Source organism: Eurytemora carolleeae, unplaced genomic scaffold (genome assembly GCF_000591075.1).
Source record: "Eurytemora carolleeae unplaced genomic scaffold, Eaff_2.0 scaffold2204, whole genome shotgun sequence".
NCBI lineage: Eukaryota > Metazoa > Arthropoda > Copepoda > Calanoida > Temoridae > Eurytemora > Eurytemora carolleeae.
In genome coordinates, this window is record NW_019398089.1 from 5,791 (window position 1) to 24,326 (window position 18,536).

The window sequence follows — 18,536 nt, forward strand, 5'->3', positions numbered from 1 at the left end:
CTGTTATTCGTATCCTTTTAGATATATACCTCTATATTAATTGTAAAATTCTTCTGTATATTCCCTTCCAAATTCTAGGTCTAGTTTTTTCCAGGGTATCAAGGGTTAAAATAATCTAAATTGAAATATTTTAGCTAATTTATCGAAAAAGAGTTTAATAAAACTGTCATTTGTATCTTTCTAGATATATACCTCTATTGGAATTGTAGAATTTTTTGTATATTCCCTTTCAACTTCTAGGTCTAGTTTTGTCCCAGGATATCTAAGATTAAATTAATCTAAATTGCAATATTTTAGCTAATTTATCGAAAAAGAGTTTAATAAAACTGTTATTNGTATATTCCCTTTCAACTTCTAGGTCTAGTTTTGTCCCAGGATATCTAAGATTAAATTAATCTAAATTGCAATATTTTAGCTAATTTATCGAAAAAGAGTTTAATAAAACTGTCATTTGTATTTTTCTAGATATATACCTCTATTGGAATCGAGAATTCTTTGTATATTCCTTATATTACTGCTTGTATTTGGTTCAACTATATTAATCTCGCATTCACTATCTCTTACGCCTAAAAGATTTTAGGATTTTTTCAAGAAACCTGATTATATTGCAACCAATTCAAAAAAAAATTTGATATTAGTTAAAAGATTTGTGATTCAACCCTTTCTTTTCTTTAATAAGCTGAATAATACCTCGTAGGTTTCAGATTAAGTGTGTCCTTTCTCCTCCTGTTTCCAATCCTCATCCAGGGTTCGGATTAGTACAGTACCTGGAAATCATTTATGCTTCTTGATAAATCGATATTTTAATAAAACATTTTAATATTTTAAACACACGCAATGTTGTATACACGTTTAAATTGCGTTTTATTCTCATTATTAAATTATCTTTTTTTTCCTTATTTTTTTTTAGATATTTAGAATAGAAGAAATTATTAATATTATCCTTCAAATATTTGTACAATTTGGATTTCGTTTAAGATATTTTTTATTTACCTTACGTATCATTTATGTCGATTGAATCAGGTATCTTACATTCTCTCACTTATGTTATTGTACACTCTGAAATATATATAATTATTATTTTGAGTAAATGCAGATTTAAATTGAACCAAATTGCATATAACTATTTTAATCAGATGCAAAGTATTTGATCATATTTGATAAAGTGTATTTTGCCAATTTTATTAATTTTTTAGTTTAAATGACTTTGCTTCTGATTTAATGTTACAAATTTACAGGAATAAATATCTATAGGTCGTCGTCTTCTGAGTCGGTTGTTGGCTGTGTATCTCCTAGATTGTCTTCTTCCGAATCTGATGATCCTATTGTGGCGTTGTATTCAGTTTGATGATCTTTCAGGTAAAATGGTGGTTTCACTATTGGTGTACATGATTCTGTTTTGTATGGTACTTCTCTACGTTTAATTTTTTTACGAATTTTATTTTCTTTGTATGTTATGTATAAAATTTCGTCAGTTAGTCTGTTTGTCTGTCTCTCCTGACGATCAATGTTAGATTTCCATTTAGATAAAAGATCATTATATAGGTCTATATATATTCCATGTTTTATCAACCTAATATTATAAAATGTTCTATTGTCCTTCCATTCATCCCCAATTCTCCTGTCTTTCAATTTCAGGAGCCTTGCTTTATCATATGCCCTCATGGTTTCTGTTTTTAGCAATTCATTTATCTCACCCCAATTTTTGCTGATTTTTCGCAATTCGGATTTTGCGCATATTTTCTTGCATTGTAATTTTATTAATTTATTGAGTGATTTTAGATTCTGTTTAGAATTAGGGTCTAGAGATTTCCATATCTTCTCACTACTCCCCAGATCTTGTTTTTGTTCTGATTTCCAGGTAGACATCATTTCTGAAAGCATACAAGTATTATATATTAACACTTGTATGTTTTATATTTTTTATATATATATATCCAATATTATTCTTCATCCGAACTGCTTTCTCTCGACTCCGGAGGTGTGGTTAACCTCATCTTGATTTTATAACCATGTATCCCATTTTCCAGATCCATTTCATGTTCCAAAGATGGTTCTTCAGGATCCCAGATTTCGTGTATAGCAAAGTCCTCGGCCTCTTCTAGATTTAACTGAGATCTTGCACATTGTTCCATTCGAAATAGTTGTTCTGTTTCTTTGACGAATTTATTAAATGCTTTTTCTTGGAGTTTAAGATTTTTTCTCCACTTTTCCAAGAGTAATTTTTTCATCCAACAGTATAGTCGTACACAGTTTTCACTCTGTATCATCAGTTCTGTATTTTCGTCGTCTTCGTAATCAGATCTTTGCAAGTCCATATGGTCTTCTATTTCTTTGAATATTTTTGCATTTAACCGGTGAATTTCGTTTCCTATTGCCAAGTTTAACATATTCCATCTGACATATTTTGTTTGGCCTTTATCACAATGTTCCTCTCTATGCTTTTTTAGGAGGTCTATGTCCTCTGGTGTTATTGAAGCTTCATCTACTGATGTACTCCCTGTCATTGATGTACTCCCTGACATGTACATATTCATCCATGAAAGGTACTTATGATCTTCTATTCATCTTTTCTGTAACATACATACTAATATTTGTCTAATTTTTTTTTAAATACTTTACACTTAGACTACAGTCCCATTGCATTTGTCTACTATTATGTATATATATATCATATTTATTTATTTTACTATGTCTGCCCCTTATTTCTAAATATCATATACATTTAAACCATTCATTTTGCATCCCCTATATAATGTATCATACTGTACTACAAAGTATATTTTATATACTTTTTTAGACTATTATATATATATATATATATATATACTACGAACTATTAAATATAGAAATAAAACTCCTCGTCCTCATTTTCATTCCAGTTCCTATTATCTTCATCTTCATCTTCGTCGTCATCTTCGTTCTCATCTTCGTTCTCATCTTCGTTTTCTTTTTTATCTTTGTTTTCATCGTTGTTTTCTTCGAAATTCGTTGACATCAATTTATTGATTGCAGTTCTCTTTTCCTCCAGTTCTTCCGTTCTACGTTCCAATATCTTGAACATTTCTGCACGTTCTTCCATTGCACTATCCAATGCTAGTTCACACCATTGTATTTGTTTCTCCAATTCGTCGATTCTGTCCATTTTCTTTTTTGCTAATGCTCGATATGTTTGTATTTCCTCTAAGTTTTTATTTTCCTTTATTCTCTGCCTTAATACTTCCGATTCCATATTTACCAACCATTTTTTCAGGTTTTCTGGCTCAACCATATTGATGAATGTGGTCACCTTATCTTGGAGAGAATGAAGAGCTATAAAAATACAACCTTCTCGCCCTTCGATCCTACTTAGGCGTTTCTTGAGATTATATGAGTCTTCCTCCAACTTTTCTAATTTGGATCTTGTTGTGTCTTCCTCTTCAGGGACTGTAACTATGTCCTTCAGTAGTTCCGATTCTGCTCTATTAAGAGCATCTTCATCAACGTCATATCCTTGTGGGTCAGGTATATTTGTTTCAAAAATATTAATCAACGCGTTATTATTATATCCATGTCCTCCAAATTCGATTTCTGATTCGTAATCTTCCTCCCTGTTATTCCAAAGAATTTGAAGTTTTGTCATTCTCGATAAGTCGCTTGCTAATGTTCTCAAGTTATTTGAATCCACCATGTTTTCGATTGCTGAATTCAGAGTTGATGGCCCCGACTGAAGTGGTGTTCTTGGTCTAAAGAAATTACTCCTTGGTTTTCCTAAGAAATATTCCTCTTTTGTGTCTTCATTATCCCGTCTTTCTTTCTTCTCGGATTCATTGCTGATTGATGAGTCCGAATAGAATATCTAAATAATTGTTGTTTTAATACATAATAGCATATTTTCATGTTTATTATATTTAGTTTTTTGTGTCACCTGCTCTTCGTATGATGTACACGAAGTTGAACGAACTACTTCTTCTTGGACCAAATTTATGGCTTCAATTTCGGGTAAAGTATTATTGGCCATATTCTCTGGAAGATGTATTCTTTCAAATATTTTCCTTCCTCATTTCGATTAGATTACAAAAATTTATTCAAAGCCATTTCATATGAGTTGTATGTATACAGAATTCTCATTTTTTATTTTATGGTAAAAATAAAATTTATCTTAAAGAAGAATTGATTTTATATATCTATACATTCCATTCCTTGGTTTAAATTACTAATATTTGATCTTAAATTATCATTCTTCTTAAGAGTATGCACATTACGGTTTATTTATTCTAAATTTCGTTTTTATTTTCTAAATCTGTAATGCGGTCCTTTAATATGTATAACTGAGCATAAATGTATCTCACAAGGTTCTTATAACGATTGATCAATGAGCGATAAAAGGTTAATCTTTTTTCCATTACAAATAATCGATTTTTTAATTCTATATTTTCTAATCGAATCCTCGAGTGTTCTAATTCAAATGTTTCTGCATGTTCCATTTTGCATCTCACTCTAAAGTTCTCGCAGACGTTTGATTTTTCAGTGTCATTTCCTAGGCATTTATATTTTATAATTTATTGATTTCATCTTTAATTTGTTCGGAAATTATATTACTTTAATATACCTTGGTCATTGGTGATAATATTCAATTTATCGTCAATGTACTCAATTACTAATTTTTGGGCCATATTCTCTGGAAAATAAAATTTAAAAATTTTCCATATTTTCATGTCTTCTCGAAAATAAAATATTTCGGATTGTTTTCCTTTTCAAAAAAAAATCTTTCAAATGATGACTTGTCTAAGATCCTCTACATTGTACTAGAGTGTAAAGATACTATATTTATTAACTACTTTTTACATTAATCAAATATTTTACTACTTTTTTAATCCTTTGTTACTATAGGATGCCCTCTACATATAAATGTTCATATTGTTCGTTAGTATCCTCCGCAATCAATTCTGAGATGTAGCATTCATTTATACGCGCCAAATCTTTCGATAATTTTGACACTTCCTGAATAAAAGTTATTCTATCCTCGATCATCTTCATTTCTTCGTCTTCCAGTTTGTCCAACGTAATTTTGTTCAGTTCGAATCTTCTTAATGATATTCTTGCAATATCCTTTAATTCTTCGTTCAGTGTTTCATCTTCTCCTTTCATAAACTGCTGTACTTTTATATTTCTGTCATTCATCTTTTCCAAATTCTTCATTATTCGCATCTTAGCTTCTCGGTTCCGTGTAACCATTTTTTTCAACTTCTCCTTTTTCATCAAATTATATTTGGCAACTTTATTCTGAAAATCCGTCCGTGTATCTATAATTTTCGATGGAAGTTTTGTCGTCCATTCTTTGTATTCCGGAGTAAAAAAGAAATTTTCTCCGTCCTCGTCTTCATCCTCAGTATCTTGTTCGTATTTTTGATCATTCTCGTCCTCATCCTGCTTATCGTCAGTTGGTTTATTTTGATTTATGCAATGAGGGTCTTCCATAGGGTCGTCTTCTTCAATATCTTCTTCAGGATCCTTGATAGGCACCTGCTGTCTTTCTTCAACAGGGTTTCCTTGATCTGCTGGGTCTGTGGAAACTTCAACCATATCCACAGATGATGTATTCTCATGAAAATCCTTTTGTTGAGCTTCAGGTGTTATCTCTATATGTTTTCCATGAGGGATTTTCTCTTTCAACCTTATTTTCTTTTTAAGTGGTCTCGGCCGTAGACTCCTTAAAGTTAAGGCTGCCATTTGTTCCTCGTATGTTTTGGGTTTCCTCGGCATGATTCTAAATTAAACTGAGTTAAAATATAGTTCATATTTTAAACATAATATTTACTTCAACTTTTTGTTTTAGATTCTTTATATTTTATTTTGTATTATTTTAATTTTCTTTCCACTTGTATATAAACAGATTAATATCATAAGAAGTTTGTAATAAATAAATTTATTCCAGCATCCCATCATATTAGTGTCAGTTTTGTTCATTTATAAATTATCGTTCTCCTCCTTATTTAATTAAGGGATATGAACTGATATGTCATAGTTTTATTAATTTATTAAAACTCTCTTTATTCAATTAAAGATTTTCAACGTTATAGTGAACAATTATTTTCCACTGTTTGAGCAGGATGACTGTTTATATTTTATTTATTTAAAACTCCATTGTTAAAAATATTATTTTCTTTATATTTAGGTCCTGGCTTGATTACCTGTTGAAATGTACTGTCCTGTTTCGCAAAGGCAGTATACGTTCTTGGTGTCCGTGATTGTTATGTTCTTCTGTCTCCGTACTCCTAGGAGAAAGAATATCAGGTGGTTTCTCTTTAAAATTGTTTTCTTTTTCCTCATTTTCAATGTCTCTTTCCATAAGCTTTCTTATCTCTGTTATGTTAGGATTAATTTGATCTAAATCAGGTTCAGATTTATCGTCCTTCTCAAAATGAAAAAGCGGTTCGTTCCAATTGTTTTGGCCTGGTTTCGTGAATCTTGCTAAATTAACTATCTTTTTTATATAATTTTCCGCTTTCCATTCGGATATAAATTCGTTAATTTTAATTTTTCTAATTTGAGTTTTATGTACTGTATGAATAAGACCAGTACGTAAAGAAATAATTTCTAGATTTTTTGCTTTCGAAGCTTTACGCAAAACTTGGAACAGTTCTAAATACAGTTTCGGAGATAATTGAGTAGATACCCCTACTGGAGGGTTCGTATTGTCTACAAAAAGAACTATATCTCCAGTATGTATTGTTTCCGGTCTTATATTCATTTTTGATTTTTTAATATTTTCTAACTTTTTTAAATTCCTTTCTTTTTCAAATTTGTCAATAATTTCATCATCGTTATTTACAAATTCGAATATTTTCTCTGCACCTAACATATTAAATATGTTTCTAGATGTTGACTTGAAGAAAAATTCTTCCCTACTTATTTCGGAGTTTGAGACAGGTATATTATTTAATGCCTTTACCGTAATTGTTAAAATGTCAGCCCAGTTTGATTTTGTTAAATTAAGATTCGGGTCGTATATTGCCTTTTTTAACAAATTTTTTATCATTTTAACTCCAATTTCTGAGCGGCCATTTTGTTCGTGTCTATACGGTGCTGAAGAAGTTATTATGAATGGAATTTTCTTCGCTAAATTTTCTAAGGCTTTAGTGATTCTTCTGTCACAATCGGTTCTTACATAACGTGGAAATCCTATCGTAGAGAAAACTATGTTTAAAGATTTTTCAATTGTTGAACTTTCTATATTTGACAAAGGAATTGCTATTAAATAATTGGTATAATCGTCAACCACTATTAATATTGCAGTATAGCCATTTGATGTTGGTAGACTTGGTATTAAATCCATATTCAATAGTTCTCGAGCAGCTTTCGCAGTTATTGTCCGCTCGGTTTTTGTATGTTTTTCTGGCAATTTTGACATTGATGTACACCTGCAAGTGAGGCAACTATTTATATATTTAGTAATGTAAAGAGCAGCAAATGGATGATAGAAATATTTCTTAAAACTAGATATACATTGACGTTTAGAGCAATGTAATAACTTTTCGTGTATGCATTTAATTATTCCTATCAACAAAATAGATGGTATACAAAGTCTATAATGTCCTGCAGAATTTTTATAAAGCATCTTGTTAACAATTTTAAAATTATCTCTTGAATCATCTTTACATTGCTTATAAATATTGCTTAAATATTCGTCGTTTAATTGTAAATTTTTAATGCATTCGTTGTCAAAATTTTCGCTTTTCATTGCGTCTGTGTATAAAGTAGCATTTTTTAAAGTTTGTCTATTTAAATATTCTTTAATTAGAATTTGATGTTCTTTTGGATCAAGGGTCATATATTTACTCCTTAAATAATCCATACCTGTTTTTTTAAGTTCCTGCTCATGTAGTTGTTCTTGTTCTAATGACCTCGTCTTCTTACTGTATTCCTCCGAGATATCTTCTAAAATATTGTAAACATTAGCATATTCAAATATTTTCGTATTTTGGAGTGAAATACTCTCTAAAAAGTTATATTCTGTAGATGAATCAATGACATTTTCCAAGTTTTCAATATTTTCGGCTTCAGTTATTTTAATATTATTTCCAGAGCTTCCAAAACCCTGTGTTCCTCTTGCAATCCCGTCCGAAAAGTATTCAATATGTTTACATTCTATTAGGTTAGCTACATTACATTCTGTAATTACCATTTGACATATGCTAGTTCCTTCAGACAATTTAATGCTTTCTTTAGTGATATTAGTTACACCTACAATTACATCCCCCTGGTAATTTGAGTCTATGACACCTCGGAAGATGTCGAATTTACCCATACTCCTGGATTTTGGATAAATAATACCACATGTTGTTGTATTAAGTAATATTCTTGTCTGCGTATTTATTTTTGTAAGAATGTTAGGTTCAAGAATGATTTCCGACTGTACATACAAGTCTATCCCACTATCGAAACCATATGGTGTAGTTTTTGGCGGATATAATCCGGTACAAATAAAATAAATATCTAATTTTTTACCGTTTTGATATACTTTTATTTTATCCTTGTTCGAAATGTCAATTTTATCTAATTTTTCGATTTTTGAATGTAAAAGTTTCAAATTTAATGAATAACCATATACATTATCCATTTCATTCTTATCTTCATGTTGTACGTCTAAAAAAATCTTATTTGGTGTTAACTCATTTGTGAAAATATTATTATTAAGGACTGGCATTGTCTTAGTTGTACAACCGTCGTCCCAAAGTACATCATGTTCGGATACAACCATTTTAGGTTTATTTTTAACCTTGCATTTTGTACTGCAACTTTCCAAAATATTAATATTAATTTCCGTTATTATCTCATCTTTTAGATTTTCGTACATATTATATAAAGTTGATGAACTTGATTCTATACGTCTCATTTTAAGAAAATTATTTAATAATGCGTCTCTTATTCTGTTTTTATACTTCGGATCCAAGTCTTCACCGAAATATTCATCGATAATTCTCTCAAAAAGAGGTTTTATATACATTGCTTTTTTTGTTTCTGACCCTTTACTTATATCATGATTCAACAAGTTTTTAATGTCGTCTTCATTGAGTTTTAAATCCTTAGTTCCTTGAACTGTAATTGTAGAATTTAAGTCCGCATTTTTTATTTTATTACTTATTTGTTTCAATAATAAAATTGTATCAATATATTTTTCTTCAGGTGTTCTGTCCATATATAATCGAAGGAGCGGTTCTAATTGCTTAGGTAAACATTTTTGTCTATTACCCTTGTCATTTTTAATTGGCAGCATTTCGGACTCTAAATATTTTATTAGCGTACTATGATCAATGCTGAAAAGAGGACCGATTTCTGGTAAATTTTCAGCTGCTTCTTTTGATAAATTATATTTGTCTACATTTATGAATCTGGATTTACTAAATGCTCTGCTTAATAAATCTGATAAGAAATTAATAGGTCCTGGTATTGAAAAGATTTGAAATTCATATAATTTGGCCATATCCGTTAAATACATCACCAGGTTATTTGCTAGAATCGAGCGCTCTTTTAGCCTGCTAATATACATTAAATTCTTTGCATCACACAGGATAATAGGTGGTTTAGAACTTAAACTTAAATATGGTCCAAAAACTTTGAAACCTGTTGCTAGGCTTATTGATTCTTTAAAGTTTGCGTCTCTCCTTGAGTCCTGATAAGAAAATATTCTGCTGTTGCATCCACAAATTCGTAATTTTCCATCCTTGTCTCTAATAAAGAGAACTTGGCTAGAACTTATTTTTGAAGCATCCGTAGCTAGAATTAATTGATCGTCTTCGTTTGGGATATTTAGTCTAATATCTGCTAGAATTAACATTTTTAATTGATTAAAAGCGTCTTCGCAATGTTTATCCCAATAGAATTTTTGTGACCGTAGCACTAGATACCATGGTGCTATAATTTCCCTTAATTTCGGTAGAAATTTTTCCCAATAGTTTAAAGAAAAAATTCTACTGTTTAATTCTGCTAAAGAACTTGGTCTACCCCACATGAGTATTGCATTTGCTTTTTTCTCATCTATAAACATTGTAGATTCCTTAGAATTAACTGCTATTCCCAGAACTTTGAAATCATGTGTATAAAAGACACATTTCTTTGGCCCTAATTTTACTTTGGCCCTTTTCAAAGCACTAAAAACTAGTTTTATACAAATGAGATGTCCTTCAAATCCCATTTCTATTGGCGAATATATCCATAAATCGTCCATAAAATTTATTGCAATTGATTCAAAGCTATCCATATTTTTAATTATCTTTAGTTCTTCTTTTGATAATGTTTGTTTACTTATTTCGAATTCTTCTTTGCAAAAGATTCTTTGCATAAACTTAATAAAAACTGTTGGACTATATATATATCCTTGACTTAGTCTACAAAATTCATATATTTTATCTCCTAAATAGAAAGCTGTCAAGGGACAGGATCTTTCTGTTAATGGTATATGAAAGAAACCATTTGAAAAATCTAAATTTGAAACCATTTTCCCTCGGAGTGCGCCTAAAATTGAATCTAAGGTTGTCAATGAAGGGCTTGTGTTGCCTATACTACAAGCATTAAGATTTCTGAGATCTACGCAAACTCTCCAAGTGTTACCTTGATTTGTCTTCCTGGAGTTTATTTTAGCTGCGATGGTTGAGTCTCTAATATTTCCTGTTTCTATCCGTGGTACTAAACATAAATTTGATTTAAGCTCGGGTGATTCAGATAGTCTTATCACCCCCGATTTTAACAGTACATCTGCTGCCTCCTGGGCTACTTTTAATTTATCCCTTGGCATATACCTCTGTTTTTGGCTTTTATAGTTTGGGTGACACTTATCTACCTTCATATCACAAGTTATCAAATCTGTTTTGCCCACATCCATTTTGGATTTAGCAAAACAATCCTTAAATTTTTCTAATAAAGTCAAAATTTTCGATTGTTGATTCGGATTCAAATGTTTGATGTTTACGTTTTCATACGTCCAGGTTTCCACTTTCTCTGATGGATCTGGTAAGAAAGTTAAATTTTCTTGGAATTCACCCGTTGCATCCCTTTTATATTTAATATCTGGGTTATTTTTTATTAATTCTTCCATGTCGTTTTCGAAACTTTCATCACTTATATCAAAAGTTTCTTCATTTTCATTACTATTATCTATTAAACTATTATATAGTTTCACATCATGTTTGTTTAAGTCATCATCCAATGAACATTTCTTCCCGGTTAGAATATTTATAAAATTATTAAAGGTCATACTTTCTTCAGTATCTTCCGATATTTTATAAATTAGCCCAATATTGTAATCTTTAAATATAGTGATTGGAATATCACTTATATTTTTAATTTCTAATAATATATTTCGGTTTTCCAATTTTATTACTGTTGGTGTTACTTTTACATTTTTTATCATAATATCTTTTTCTATAAGCGCTGTACCTGTTTTCAAATCAGAGTGCAACGCAATCGATATTTGCTTCCCCTGATATGGTGCCAATTCTAGTCTTTCTCCAGATTTCACGTAGCCTGCTGCCTCGTGAGGTTTACTATGGAATAAAACAATGTTATATATTTTATTTTTTCTTGTCAATGAAATGAATTTATTATGTATGGATGCATTTAGGTCCTCGTTTCCTAAAAAACTTTCTCCTAAGATCATATTCCATCCATTTAAATGTGTTGCTACTAAAAATTCTATCGGAATTGTTATATTCTCGCCATTATCTAATTGAAAACTGCAAATTATAATGATTTTTGCTTTTATATTGTTTTTAAGATTACCTCCTGCGGTAAACATTGAACTTTTATAATTCCTTTTATTTATAATTAAGTTTTTTGGAATTTTATTTACTTGATCTTCTTTTAGAAATGCATGTGATGCTCCGGTATCTACCAGACACTCGTACTGTTCTCCAGCTCGTATCCAGGTACACCTCAATCTATTAATTATATCATTGTTAGATGATTTAGTGATATTTAGTTTTATATTTTCAGATGGTCCTAGACTTATAACATTTAATTCCGATTTATTAATGACTCTATTTTTCTTTTTCTCAATGGATCGCATTTTTTCATCCATTAATAACTTTTCAATATAGTCTTGTCTATCCTTGGAATAGTCGTGTTCAGTTTCTGTTAACAGTAAAAAATCTTTCATTATTAAGGTTAAGTGTTTCTCACATTTTGGAAAGTTATTTTCTACTTTAATTTTTGGTAAAGGAAATTTAACATTTATTTCATTGATATGTTCCTTATCTATGACATTATTTGAATTATCAATTGAACTATTATCTTTAATTAATATTTTATTTATTTCGTCTTCGGATGTAATCGGGTTATCTATTAATATATTATTATTATTTAATATATTCTGAGTTAAACCACCCTTGGAATTTAACCCAGACTGTCGTTTTTTTCCTCGGATTCAGTATCAGTGTTATATGTACTGGCATTAGAGTTTGAGCACTCTTTTTCGAAATGGAACCCGTTATGACATTTTTTGCAGGGATTATCATTGAATTTCGTGAATTTCTTACACTCAAATTCGTGGTGCGTCTGCACCCCCTTCAGAGTACATTTTCTGCATAATTTATTCCTTCTGGGGTTGTAGTTTACGTCACAGTTATCTCCTGGTTTAAATTTAGGATATCTTAGCCTAATTTCTAAACTTCTATCTCTAGATGTGATTCTACCTCTATTCTCTGCTGAATCTGTTTTATCATATGATCGTTCGCGATTATAATTAGGTCGTCTTCTCTCTATTGATCTACCGCGTTCCTTCGACCCATTTCTCTCCGAAGATTTACTTCTATCTTCCCTATTATATGTAGATTTTTGTCTTTGCCTATCCCTACCATAGGAAGTATTGTCATATTTATTAAAAGGTCTGTCATATTTATCGCTAGATTTTGACCTTTCTCTGTTCTCTCTCTGTCTCTTGCTATCTCTATCATATGAATCGTTTCTATCTCTTTGTTGCCTCTGGTTATCTCTATCATATGAGTTGTTCCTATCTCTATCATATGAGTTTCTTACATATCTGTTATTTTCAGATTGGGATCTTGGACGAGTTCCAATTTGTCCTGACGATCTTGACCAAGAAGGAGACCTATATCTTCTGTCCGTGTCTCCTCTAAATTTAGACGACGGAGAACGACCATACCGGTTGTAAGTTTTTGAATAGTATCTATTCGGTGATTTTGAATAACCATTAGTTCTATATTCCCTTCTTTCCTGGGAAGTTTGTCTTGATCCATTATAATTATTATCATACCTGTAATTATAAGAGTTGGAGTAACCATTTGGAGACTTGGATCTGTTCCTGTAATAAATAGTATTATCTTGATATGGTTTTTTATTATCTCTGTTACCATTTTTAAACCTATAATATGCATCCCTATCATTTGTTTTATTCTGACCCCTATCTCCATATTGGTTTTCTTGTTTTTTGTCATTATTATAAAATGGTTTATACATCTCTGGATATTTAAAGTATCCATTTCTTTTATCTGAATCCCTTATATTTGTATTATTTAGCTCAATTACGGACGATTCTTCATTATTTGATCCATTAAGGGAATTATAGTCATCAGAATCTGATCTATTACGGTCTGTATTATGTGAAGTTAAATTATCCTCAGATTTCGTTTTATTAATTTCTGTGGTTAAAGTTAATTTCAGAACATGTTCCCTTCTTTCTATCCATGTATTATCAGGTTTGCATCCTATGGTTTTAGCAGTATTAAACTCATCTTTTGAAATCTTCATCATATATTCTACATTGTCATCCCAAAGAAGACTAACGTTTTGATTAATGCGACCTGTTTTCATAGCTTGTATTAATGCCAATTGCATAGTTAAGTCACAATCCTTTAAAGGAACGCAATAAAAGTTATTATTAAATTTTATATATGTTGTAATGTCATCCTCGCTCCTATCTCCAAAACATGTCCCTAAGGTTTTAACTCCTTGTCCTGACTGCTCTTGATCTAAGCTATTAACCTTACTTGAATATATAGGTTGCCTCCTTTTAAAGCATGCATTCGTAAATTCAAATTCCTCATCGTCTGAATTATTATCTACTGAAAGTATATTTTTGCTTTGTATATTATGCAAGTTATGGGTTTCCTTTATGTTATGAAATTCTTGTACGGACGATTTCTTAGCATTTCTACCATATTTCAATGGCTCAGCAGGAATATTAACATCGTTTTGCTCTAATCGTAGACACATATCCTTATAATGTTCGTAATAATAATCTTGGTTAAGTTCCTTTTTCCTCTTTATATCATTCGTGACTTCTAAAGATATTTTGTCGTTAACAAATGACGTCAATGCTACGAAATGATAATTTTCGCGTACTTTTTGTTGGTTTGGATCTGGAAATATTTTTCTAATGTAGGACTCAGCCTCGGATAGAATCAATTGTAATGGAGTATTTACCTCTCTTGTTAATTTACGCAATGCTCCCCAAAATACAGTTGATTTATGAATTGGTTTAACCGATTTTATGAGCGAGTCTGCTATTTCATTAATGTGCATATGCGAATACAAGTCTTGATTTAACCCCCCTAAACGGAGAAATCCCATGAGGGCCAAGTGGACATCTCCCTCAGTATAGCCACTTGATTTTGAAAGACTTTTTAAATCTTCCATGACTGCTTCCCAATTTATAATCTTTTTCTCTGAATCTATATACGATATACATTTTTTTATTTCTAACTGTATCCCATAACTGTAAGAATTAGCAACCGTAAAACCTACGCGATTTTCCTGGTCCCCAAGTTTAACATATTTCTTTCTTAAGTTGTCTCGTTTAAATTCTGCTGTTCCATCTAACCAGGTCTTGCTCAAGTAAATTATATTTGTTGTACCGTATGATTCCATATAGTCAGATAATTTAAAGCTTAATTTATTCAAATCATCAAGAACACTTTCCATTGAAAAGGTTTTTATCTCAAAGTCAAATTTTTTCTCCTTTTCTTTTTTCTCGGATTTGTTCAAAAGGCTTTTAATCTTTATAAATTTCTTGTCCGGATCAAGATTTTCAGATGAAGGATCGGAATTTTTGCATAGAGACAAATTTACATTTTTCAAGATTTGAGATATTTCTTGCACGTTTTGAGGATTTTCGTCCTTAAGTATAGATAATGATATAATAGCCTCTAGTTGATTTATCCTCTCTAAAGAGTTTTCTAGCTCAATATCCCGGATAGACATCGTGGTTTATTATTTATTGAATATAGAATATATCGTAAATCGAAGAAAATTATTCACAATTGATTTTCTTTTCTAATTACTCAACAAGAAAGTCTGCTGATAAGTCCAAGACGAGTATGCAGATTTTCACGTAGCTATAGTTAAACTATATATTTTCAATTAATAGCCTTATTAAATATTACAGTGTAAATGTCTCAGAAACTGAATAGATTTATTTAACAAGAAGTGAAAATCTGATATTCAATGTTACTGTAATTCTGATATTCTTTTCTTTATATTCTCAAAATTTAATCCAAACAAGCATTTAGTTATGTTGCAGTTTATACTCTATTCTCTACATCAAAAACAATTGTTGTTAACACATAATTTATTTATATATATATATTTCGATTATAACAATTTTAACAGATAACTATTCTGATTCTCAATGTTACTGTAATCTTGATATTCTTTTCTTTATATTCTTAAAATATAACCCAAACAAGCATTAAGTTATGTCGCAGTTTATACTCTATTCTCTACATCAAAAACAATTGTTGTTAACACATAATTTATTTATATATATTTCGATTATAACAATTTTAACAGATAACTAGTTCTTTATTGTATATTTTCGAATAACACAATTTTTATTAAATTGATAATCTTGTGGTATCCAATGTTTTAATATTCCGTAACCTGGTATATTTTTATCCAGGATTACTGTATTATAAATTATCAATCTGGGACACTAATAATCTGGTGTCCTTATGCCATTCAGATAGTGTGGATTTTTTAATCCTACGTATCTGGTGATATTCCACTCGGATATTCTTATAATTCTTTGTTTCTGGCGATATTCCTTTGGATATCCTTATAATTCCTTGTATCTGGTATTATTCCTCTTGGATATCCTTATAATTCCTTGTATATGGTAATATTCCACTTGGATATCCTTATAATTTCGAAACTGAATATTTTAGTTTCTCGAATTTAGATAATCCGACGCTCTGATATCCTTGATTACCGGATTCTTTTCTTCCGGTATACTGTTTATATTATAGACTGAATTTGTGTCCCGCTATTTAAATCATGGATTAAACTTATCCAACAAAAGTGTACTTGTCGTTATGTTAAATTAAAATAAATGCTGTACACAATAGCTAGGCATGAAATATTTGAGTAATTTTACCTCGGTTAATTCATGTTTTCCATAAATCCATTAACCATAATTCCATTAATCCATACTGCTATCAGTTATTCCACCTGGTATAGAGTTATAATATTCAATGTGTTTTACCTTGATTAATGTATATATCCAAGATCCATAAATCCATTAATCCATGCTGCTACCAGTCGTTCCACCTGGTATAGAATTATTTTATTCAATGTATTGTACCTTGGTTAATGTATGTTCTCCAAGATCCATATGTCCATTAATCCATGCTGCTACCAGTCGTTCCACCTGGTATAGAATTATTTTATTCAATGTGTTGTACCTTGGTTAATGTATGTTCTCCATGTATCCAAGATCCATAATTCCATTAATCCATTCTGCTACAGGTCATTTCCTCTGTAACAAATATTATCTAGAGTTATATGTTAATTAGATATATCTCCCTTCTTTCTTCACATAACGATAAATAATTTACAAAGTTTTTGTATTTTTATTTTTCTCTTAACAGAATTTACAAATTGTTTATTTATGTTTCAAGTTTGCATGAGGGCAATGTATTTTGCACCAGTTCAGCAAGTTTTATCAAAATATTTATGTTTAATGTTTAGGTTTGCATGAGGGCAATGTCTCGTGCACCAGCTCAGCAAGTTATCAGATTATGCAAATGTTATTTGCCATAATGTCAGGATTTTATAATAAATATTTCCATAATTAATTTGCTAAAATACAACCCCTANATATTTTCAAAATTGATAATATTAAAAAATGAGAAGTTTGCTTTTTCAATCTTATTCTCTCAAATTAAAGAATTCCAGGAAGTTAAGTTTGTTTTGTTTTCAATCCAGATTTTCCTGTTATAGATTTTTTCAAAAAATTTTTAAGTTTGCTTATAGATATTTAGCTTTTTCCAAAATAATAAGAAATATTCAAAGAATTTCTATTTCGATCTAAATCCAGATATTTAGTCTTCAAATATTAATTTTTGAATCTAGACTTGAAATCCAAATTAATAAAAATTTTGATTTATATTTTTATTTTATTTTCCAGATATTTCAAGGAAAGATAAAAATTCAAAATGAAAAACCAAAATAAAAATTTTGATTTATATTTTTATTCTATTTTCCAGATATTTCAAGGAAATATAAAAATTGAAAATGAAAAACCAAAATTAGGATTTTACATTTTTTACAAAGAAATGATTCCAGTAGACAGGCGTTTTCTAGCTAAAGTTAAAGGAATTTATACTAAAAACTTGTATTTTCTTGGATTTACAGAAAAAAGATTTTAAATTGAGTTTGTACAATTTAGTTTTTCTCCAAAATTAGATTTTTGATCTTAAATATCAGTATGTCTGGATTCAAAAGTCTGTATATCTTTTGCTCAATAGAGTAAAAAATTTGCAAAAAGAAATCTCTAAAATTTAGATTTTCTTTCAAAAATATATTTTTTGAATTTAAGTATCAGAATAACTGGATTCAAAAGTTTGTAACTTTTTTGCTCAATAGAAAAGAAGTTTGCAAAAAGAAATCTTCAAAATTTTAGATTTTTCTGTAAAAATATGTTTTTGAATTTAAATATTAAAATATCTGGATTCAAAAGTTAGTAACTCTTTTGCTCAATAGCAAAGAAGGTTGTAAAAAGAAATCTTCAAAAATATGTTTTTGAATTTAAATATTAGAATATCTGGATTCAAAGATTTGTAACTCTTTTGCTCAATAGAAAAGAAGTTTGCAAAAAGAAATCTCCAAAATTTTAGATTTTTCTTTAAAAATATGTTTTTGGACTTAAATATTCGAATATCCGGATTCAAAGGTTTTATCTCTTTTTGATTATAGAAAATATGAAGAACTTAATTTTCAAATTTTAGATTTTCTGTAGAAAATAAGTTTTCAGTTAAAATATAGAATATCTAGATTCAAAAGTGGGTATCGAAAAACGCTCAATACAGAAAAGATGCAAAAATGAATCTATAAAATGCAGATTTTTCTCGAATAAAATAGATCTTGAATTTAAATATCAAAATATCTTTGTTCACATTTTGTAATTTCAATAAACTTTGTTTAGTGGCTTTTTCTCTCAAGACTTTCAATTTATTAGCTTAATTCACTGAATTTTGGTTAAAATAACAGAATAATTCAATTCCAAAGTTAATATTCTTTTTAAGTTAAAAAATTCTGGTTTC

The 18,536-nt window shown here is 29.7% G+C and overlaps 3 protein-coding genes and 1 long non-coding RNA gene across 4 annotated transcripts; all 4 read right to left on the bottom strand.

Moving 5' to 3' along the window:
* Positions 1 to 349: 349 nt before the first annotated feature.
* LOC111716782 (uncharacterized) lies at positions 350 to 1,244 on the bottom strand. The gene is made up of 3 exons (XR_002768601.1): positions 994 to 1,244; positions 691 to 767; positions 350 to 566 (listed from the first exon to the last, which is right to left on the bottom strand). It is a non-coding gene; the product is annotated as an uncharacterized LOC111716782 (long non-coding RNA).
* A 1,595-nt stretch (positions 1,245 to 2,839) lies between these two features.
* Positions 2,840 to 4,007, bottom strand: LOC111716784 (glutamic acid-rich protein). Its single transcript, XM_023492268.1, has 2 exons — positions 3,908 to 4,007; positions 2,840 to 3,838 (listed from the first exon to the last, which is right to left on the bottom strand). Exons 1-2 carry the CDS (start codon positions 3,998 to 4,000, stop codon positions 2,840 to 2,842), a joined length of 1,092 nt encoding a protein of 363 aa, XP_023348036.1. The 5' UTR covers positions 4,001 to 4,007.
* A 375-nt stretch (positions 4,008 to 4,382) lies between these two features.
* Positions 4,383 to 6,275, bottom strand: LOC111716781 (putative DNA helicase INO80). The gene is made up of 3 exons (XM_023492267.1): positions 6,174 to 6,275; positions 4,592 to 5,749; positions 4,383 to 4,519 (listed from the first exon to the last, which is right to left on the bottom strand). Exon 2 carries the CDS (start codon positions 5,743 to 5,745, stop codon positions 4,867 to 4,869), a length of 879 nt encoding a protein of 292 aa, XP_023348035.1. The 5' UTR covers positions 5,746 to 5,749; positions 6,174 to 6,275; the 3' UTR covers positions 4,383 to 4,519; positions 4,592 to 4,866.
* A 6,097-nt stretch (positions 6,276 to 12,372) lies between these two features.
* Positions 12,373 to 13,746, bottom strand: LOC111716785 (probable ATP-dependent RNA helicase ddx42). Its single transcript, XM_023492269.1, has one exon. The coding sequence runs from the start codon at positions 13,744 to 13,746 to the stop codon at positions 12,373 to 12,375; it is 1,374 nt and encodes a 457-aa protein (XP_023348037.1).
* Between the last annotated feature and the right edge of the window lie 4,790 nt (positions 13,747 to 18,536).